An 8,377-nucleotide genomic window follows, 5' to 3' on the forward strand; every position below is an offset into this window, starting at 1 on the left:
CCTGAAGTCTTACAATATCGTTGTATACTGACTCAAATAAACATGCTTACAGGGAATCTAAGAATGAGTGAAGGAGGTGGATCTCTATTATTTTTGACAGCAGTTGTACATAAGCACGTGTATGATAACTGCTTATGTTATAAGCACTTCATCCAAACAAGGTCATATTATAAGGTGGAGCTTCATTCGTTCTTACAGTTTATCATACACGTGCGTTGACAGTTATATGGTTCATTTTATTTTGATAGTTATATGGTTCATCATTTCAAAATCAAAACATCGAATCATGATACAATGACTCAAACAATTTGACAGTTATATGGTTCATTTTATTTTGATAGAGCTGAAGCTCCTAAACATCTTTCATTTAATTCTACAAATGGTTCTCATGTTGTGATAACTCTATCATTGACCGTCTTCTTATTTAATGCTAAGAACAATTCATTTTTTATTTTTTTTAAAACAAAACAGTTCACTAGTTTGAAGAATAAGTTCAGTTCGGTTCGAATTCATTCCTTACAATTCGGTTCAGTTGGCACGCAGTTTGGTTCTGAACAAACTTTTCCCATCCCTACTAATTTGTAAACAAAGCTTCATGCAATGGTACCATCTATTAGTCCACAACTGATTACTCAATTGATAAAATATTAAAATTGTTAGAATAAATATGTGATTGGGGTTTGAACTCGACTCATCTATTTTTTTTTCCCTTAGTTTTAATGATTATTTATCTTAAAAAAAGAAACATGATATTTTAAATGAGTAAATAGTCAATTACCCCCTTGAAATTGTAACTTTCGTAAAAAACTCCCCTGAATTTTGCAAAATGTCAAAAATCTCCCTGAAATTGTCAAGCGTCTGTCAATTATCCCCCTCCGTTAATTTCCTCCATCCAACATGCTGATGTGGCCGTTAACTGCCACGTGGCACTGACACATGGTCAGAAAAGTCATGCCACGTCATAGGGGGGGTAATTGACTATATTTATTTATTTTTTTGAAAAAAATCTGATTTTTTTTTCTTTTCATAATTAACATTTGTGCCACCCACTGAACATGCAAATACCCCCCCCTGAAATTAAACATTTATGTGCAAATACCACCCTCAAATTTAAAATTTATGTATCAAATATCCCTTCAAATTTATAACTTATATGCAAACATCCTCTCCAAATGTAAAACTTATATGCAAATTACACCTCGAATCATAAAACTTTAATGGTTAAGTAAAACTTATTCTTAATCTATAATTTACTATATCTCTAACAACAATAAAAAAGAAAAAAAAATCACATCTTTAAAATAAAACAAAGGGGGAGAGGTTATTGGTGCATGAATGGATGGTTGTGTGTAGGCTCAGGTAGAATTGTTTTTTGGCCAAGAGTTTGGGAATATTTCTAGCTATGCTCCTTCAGGGATTCCCACGGAACACACCACTAGTTCTCTATCTGTTAAGGCCTAAGGGTGTTGCTCGAAATGATGACAAATTATTGCCATTACACTTTTGTTGTTAGAGAAAATTTAACTTCCCGCTGTAATTACACTTTGCCATAACTACCAAATTTACCTTCATATATTATATATATGTCTTGGTCAAATCCTTGTTAATTTTTTTTTTTCTGTAGGATCTGCAATTATTTGCTCTCAAAACACAACATTTTAATGCATATGCATCTCTGTTTCCATGTTAGTTTTAAGTTGTTAAATGCAGACTTAAGTTTATGTATTTAAATACATTAATTAGAATGTATGAATATCATCATTGATGACCATTTTTATTTTAAACTTTTGTTGTAGACTTGTTTTCAGCATCATGTAATCAATACATAATTTTTATGGTGTGATTGAAATTGTGATTTTTATAATTGTTTTATTTTATAGATGTGATTTTTTTTCTTTTTTATTGTTATAGATTAAGAATAAGTTTCATTAAAGTTTTATGATTCAAGGTGTAATTTGCATATAAGTTTTACATTTGGAGAGGATGTTTGCATATAAGTTATAAATTTGAAGGGATATTTGCTACATAAATTTTAAATTTGAGGGTGGTATTTGCACATAAATGTTTAATTTCAGGGGGTATTTGCATGTTCAGTGGGTGACACAAATGTTAATTATGAAAAGAAAAAAAAAATCAGATTTTTTCAAAAAAAAAAAAAATATATAGTCAATTACCCCCTATGACGTGGCATGACTTTTCTGACCATGTGTCAGTGCCACGTGGCAGTTAACGGCCACATCAGCATGTTGGATGAAGAAAATTAACGGAGGGGGGTAATTGACAGAAACTTGACAATTTCAGGGGGGTTTTTGACATTTTGCAAAATTCAGGGGGGTTTTTGATAAAAGTTACAATTTCAGGGAGGTAATTGACTATTTACTCTATTTTAAATCTATCTTTTCTTTATTATAAAATCTCATATTTTTTACCTTGCTAGAACAAAACACAATATTTTAACATTTCTCCCTCCCCCTTCCCTCCATTCCATCCAAACCTATATTGTGATTGTTCATGTTGTTGTTTTCACTATCACATAAATCACACACAGAGTTTACGTTGTTACCATAATAATTAATGCTGACTCAGTTTCACTGGCTCCATTCTGAACTCACCAACGTTTGTAAGTCCCTATTACGTGTGAAGCAGTTACATGCTTGTCTTTTGAAAACCCATCTCTCAAAAGACCCTTTTTATGCTACTCAAATCATTAGACTTTATGCATTTAACAATCACATTAACTATGCACACCACGTGTTCGACAAAACTTCCACCCGAAGTGTTTTCCTTTGGAATTCCATGATTCGAGCTTTTGCCAAGGCTCGAAGATTCAGCAACGCAATTTCTTTATTTAGAACCATGCTTGTGGATGATATAAGGCCTGATAATTATACATATGCTTGTGCTATACGTGCGTGCGCTGATAGCTTTGATTTTGGTATGCTAAGAGTTGTTCATGGAAGTGCTGTGTCTGTTGGGTTGGGACTTGACCCTATTTGTTGCAGTGCACTTGTGAGTGCTTATTCAAAACTTGGCGTGGTTCATGAAGCGCGTAGAGTGTTTGACGGGATTGTTGAACCGGATTTAGTTTTGTGGAACTCGTTGATTTCTGCTTATGGGGGTTCTGGAATGTGGGAGATAGGGATTCAGATGTTTAGCTCAATGAGACTTGCTGGGAAGAAGCCTGATGGGTTTACATTGGCTGGGTTGCTTGGAGGTATTGCAGATTCTAGCTTGCTGAGCATTGGACAAGAATTACATGGTTTGAGTCAAAAGAGTGGTCTTGATTCTGATTGTCATGTAGGTAGTTTACTTGTGAGTATGTACTCGAGATGTAAGTGCATAGATTCAGCATATAGAGTCTTTTGCGGTATATTCAATCCTGATTTGGTTACATGGTCTGCTCTAATATCTGGATATTCTCAGTGTGGGGAGTATCAGAAAGCATTGCTCTTTTTCAGGAAATTAAACATGAAGAGCAAGAAACTGGATTCTGTTTTGATTGCCACTGTGTTGGCTTCTATAACTCAGATGGCGAATGTACTACCAGGATGTGAGATACATGGTTATGTTCTTCGGCATGGATTGGAATCAGATGTCAAGGTCTCCTCCGCTCTCATAGACATGTATTCAAAGTGTGGTTTCCTGCACTTGGGGACTTGTGTGTTCAGGATAATGTTAGAACGGAATATAATTTCTTATAATTCAATGATTTTAGCTTATGGCTTGCATGGATGTGCTTCTCAGGCTTTCACGATGTTTGATGAGATGCTGCAGAAAGGATTGGTACCTGATGAAGGAACATTCTCTGCTCTCCTTTCTGCTTGTTGTCATGCTGGCCTGGTCAAAGATGGCCGGGAGTTATTCTGGAGAATGAAAGATGAATTCAACATCAAAGCTAGACCTGAGCACTATGTTTACATGGTGAAGCTTCTTGGCGGTGTTGGAGAGTTAGAAGAGGCCTACAATCTCACTCAGTCCTTACCCAAACCAGTAGACAAGGCCATCCTGGGAGCTTTATTATCATGCTGTGATTCTTATGGGAATTCTGAGTTGGCAGAAACCGTAGCTCAGCAGATTTTCAAAAGTAATCCCGCTGACAATGTTTACAGGGTTATGCTTTCGAATATATATGCTGGCGATGGGAGGTGGGATGATGTGAAGAAGTTGAGGGACAAAATGGTCGGAGGTCAGAAGAAAATGCGTGGAGTTAGCTGGATCGAAGGCAGTTATTATTAATTCTAAAAATGTAGATGCGTGCAACAAAATTGATAGGCCGTAACTGCCGCCAGATATGATGAAGCATCTCAGAAAGGTATTATAATATGAATTTTTTTTAATTTCTTTTCTTCCTCTACATCTTTTGACTTATGGAACTTGCACAATTAGTCTGGAGAATGTCTTGCACCAGAGAGTATTGAGCTCTTATATGTAAAATTACATTATTGGGGAGAATGTCACCTTAAGACCATGTCTGATAGAAAATACATTCAAAATAATATCTTGGATTTTTGTTTATTAGACCAAATTGATTGAATTATCTGTAAGAAAGGAGCTCATAACAGAGTAAAATGTAACCTATACTGTATAGGCCAATACATTAGGCAGTCTAAAAAAATGCTTGAGTTGTATTTATTAAATAGTGTAATAATTACTTATCTTATTTGTTTCATCGTCTCAGCATTTCTTCAAAGTCTTTAACGTTATATCGTATGAATATTATCCAGCTTAAATACAGTCCTTTATTTATATCACACAGATGGCTCATGAATGTATATTCTTTCCTTTTACAAATTATGCCTCTTTGTGAATTAGTATAAAACTACCTGAAAATAAATTCAACTACATTTTCGCTTTCACGGCTAAACTCAGGCCGTGCCTAAGTATTTTCTCATGCTATTCAGAAATAATTTCATTTTCACAGAATTTGAACACCGGCTCCTTTTGGTGCAACTTTAAGTGATTTTTTTTGCTGAACCAATTGGAAACTCCAATAAATAGATCAGGAAACAGAAACCATGTACCAGGTTCTTGCTGATGACTTCAATTCATTCATAGATTGAAAATAGGGGAAATTTCTGCATCATAGATAACTTGTAAGTGCACAATCCTCAGATTAATAATTTATGTTCCAAAGTCCAAATGGCACTCTGGACTTATATGAAATTTGTAATTAATAAAGCCACTCTTTTGATATAAAAGTTTAGGGTCCACAGATTTTGTTCCATTACAAAGTTGGGGAATGCCACAAACAAAAAAGAGGGACGAGAGGGATGTTTAAATTTTGCATAATATGGTACATGCTTTGGAACCTATACTCACTATTTCTAATAACTATTTTGAATATGATGTTTTCAATACAAAATCAAACCTGAATGCTTAAACTGTTTTATTTCCTCATCGGTTTGACTTGTGAATTTTGTAATCATGTACGTAAAATAGATTAGCTGTTCAATCATGAAATCCCAATATACTTGTCCATATTTTACATTTTCTCAAAGAGATAGTATTTATGTTCCAATCACCTAGGGCTGTTTGTTTGTAGTGTCCCTCAAATGATAGTGATCTTCTATCATTTCCCTCAAGATGCCGTCTATTTTAATTGACATCATTGATGATGTATTTGAATACTATGTTGGCTTTTATGAGCAACTATTTTTTTGGGTTCCGCTTTTCTCATATAGTTGTGAATAAGTTAAATATCTGTAATTCAGGCAAAAAAAAAATTATTTGTTTTGTGCTTATATGGAGGAACTGTCACGTCTAATCTACTGGCCTCATACATGCTGCTGAACGAATACCTATTGTCTATTGATAAGTTGTGTTAGGATTTATACAAATTTAGCTCCTTTGTTGCAAGGCTTCAGAGCTCTGTAATCTGTTTAATAAATATGATATATTCATAGATGGTACATGGCAGTGACCCCTGGTTGTTTCCTTCAATATAATGGATTGATATCTTAATCTTTTTTACCTTTCTCAAAGTCATGTCTTGTCTACAATGTTACATTTGGCTTTTTAGGAGACTAATTTTCTATTTTTAATTGCATATGCATGTTTTAGACTTCAATTCGATCATTTATTATACGTTTATGATTCATTTGGGAATATGTTTCAATTTCTTTCTTGCTAAATCATATTGTTCTTTCTTTGCTCTTGGGTTGAATGTCTTTTAGTCTTCAGTGATTCACAAATTTTAATTGATGCTTAAAAATGAATTTTATGTTATTGAATTGTACAGTCTATAGTAGTTTGAATTTGCACGCTAGTAGACAGGAATAAAAGGAAGCCAATAGAAGAGGCAGAATGATAGAGCGATTTGGTGGTTCAGAGGAAAATTATTAGGGTTGGAGTGATTAGTGGTTGTGGGTTCAATCCCTTCGTTAATATTTGTAACAACTAATTGTCATTAAAAAAACACTGCAGTTTCAGGCTTAGAGCAGTTAGATTAGATAGATGGAAAATGTCAATTAAAATTGTTCGGTTGTTAGATGGATAGAGGCTTGCCTTAAATTGGGGGCAGGGGCAGAAGAGGGGATTCTTGTTGAAGTCTGGGGAACAACTGAGAGCAACAATAGGCAAAAGACCTGAACACTGCATTTCCACCCAAAATCTTAAGGCATCGAGTATATGGATCGAGCAACAATAGGCATCGAGTATATGGATCACATCTCTTATATATCTTTGATTTATCTCATTCCTTGTCGATGTGAGATTATTCAATAACAAGCTAAAGATCTGGACCACCAAAAGACCTAGACACCACAGTTCTAATCTCTGTAACATATACCCCCACCCCAATAGAGAGAGGGAAGAAAACTAATGTTTGGGATTGAAAGTGTTGATTAACTTCAATGAAATTTCCCTAATAAACTTTCACATGGATCATTTCATCAATAAGTATATATAACTAACGCAGAAAACAATATTATGTAATCATTTCGTCTCTCTAGATATTAACGTAGCTCTTCAATCTTGCACATTTTCGTTGAATTTGGTTCATATATTTAATTTATTGTGAGTTTATTACATAATTACACTCTTTGAGATAGCTTGCCAAACTTTAATGTCTTTTGTATTTGCTGTATTGGTTTAGTCCCAGAGGAGCTTGAAAGAGACCCGAAATTTGAGGGTTCGAAGTAACGGTGGATGTAGAAATTTCGTCTCGAATTCGTTGCACCTTCAATGAAGCCATCATTTACAGCTGAACATTTGTTTATGCTATTTGGAATGGAATATGAAAATGAGAGAACTTATCCATGAGCTGCATTATTGGTACGATGCTAGTGTGGAATCTAGCTATTTGGATTCTCATGGGAGTTTTGTTTTGGAGCAGCTTTGTTTGAATTGTGAAATATAACAAATTACCCATATCAAGAGACAACAAATCCTAAGTACTTGGGAAACATGTCTTCTAGTATCGTACAGATTCTTTAACTTCTTTCTGATTGTCCCAATGTAATTGAGAAGGTACACCATTAATGAGGCTCAAGGTTTTTCTTTTTGGTTACCATGTTATTGTTATTGGTACAAAGTTTCCACCACCGTTTAACGGTGACTAATCTTTGTCGAGGAACTTGTGGGCTATACAAGAGTCAGGGATCAAACCTGTGACCACTGGCTTAAGGGGTCCAAGTCCCGTACCACTTGAACCAATGCATTGTTGGTTAAGGTTCAAGGTTTTAAATATATTAAACTTTGCTGACCACTATAGAGTATAATTAAATGCTGACCAAAAGTACTTGAGGCAGTAAAACTTCAAAAATTGATTGTCGGTACTTTCTGAACCTTAGATTTTTGGGATGATCATATTTTTGTTCTTGATACCATTATGGTGTAGGTGCCAACTTTGACCAATTATGTTGTATTTCCTTGCCAGAAAACAAGCCAATTTTTTTTCAATTGTCAGAATCTGTAGTTCCTTTTCTAGTCTGAAATACAATTTTTGAACATTTACCCCATTAGTATATTTCGGTAGTAGTAGTAGTAGTATTTTAGGCCCTTTGCTCTGATTAAATCATCTACAACTGAGAAAAACTACACAATATGTAGCTCTTAATCTAATGACCCAGACTTTTTGACCTATTTTTTACATCAATGGCTTTGAAAGTCATTTCATTCATACTTGCTTTCTTATCAGAACTAGTGGAAGAGGTATATTACAAAAACTTCTTATGTGGTCACTCATCTAAACACTAATCTTGTCCAAAGACGCTTAACTGTCATTTCATTCATAGAGTTTTTAGATCATGAATTAGGAGTAATATTATATAAATGATTGGATCCACTTAATAGAATCAAAATACACATGCCTAGAAGTAAAATTGTGAAATATTGCGGTCCATTGAGTGGTTCTACAACAAAAGCAAGAATCCTCTTT

The 8,377-nt window shown here is 34.5% G+C and overlaps 1 protein-coding gene across 2 annotated transcripts; it reads left to right on the forward strand.

Annotated features, from left to right (window-relative positions):
- Window positions 1–2,424: 2,424 nt before the first annotated feature.
- On the forward strand, window positions 2,425–7,784 carry LOC11438919 (putative pentatricopeptide repeat-containing protein At1g64310). 2 transcript variants are annotated; one of them, XM_003601158.4, is made up of 2 exons: window positions 2,425–4,312; window positions 7,094–7,784. In XM_003601158.4, exon 1 carries the CDS (start codon window positions 2,575–2,577, stop codon window positions 4,234–4,236), a length of 1,662 nt encoding a protein of 553 aa, XP_003601206.1. In that variant the 5' UTR covers window positions 2,425–2,574; the 3' UTR covers window positions 4,237–4,312; window positions 7,094–7,784. The 2 variants fall into 2 exon arrangements, with proteins under 2 accessions (XP_003601206.1, XP_039687415.1); XM_039831481.1 differs by lacking the exon at window positions 7,094–7,784 and adding an exon at window positions 4,922–7,046.
- Window positions 7,785–8,377: the final 593 nt, after the last annotated feature.

The sequence above is a fragment of the Medicago truncatula genome, chromosome 3 (assembly GCF_003473485.1).
Source record: "Medicago truncatula cultivar Jemalong A17 chromosome 3, MtrunA17r5.0-ANR, whole genome shotgun sequence".
NCBI lineage: Eukaryota > Viridiplantae > Streptophyta > Magnoliopsida > Fabales > Fabaceae > Medicago > Medicago truncatula.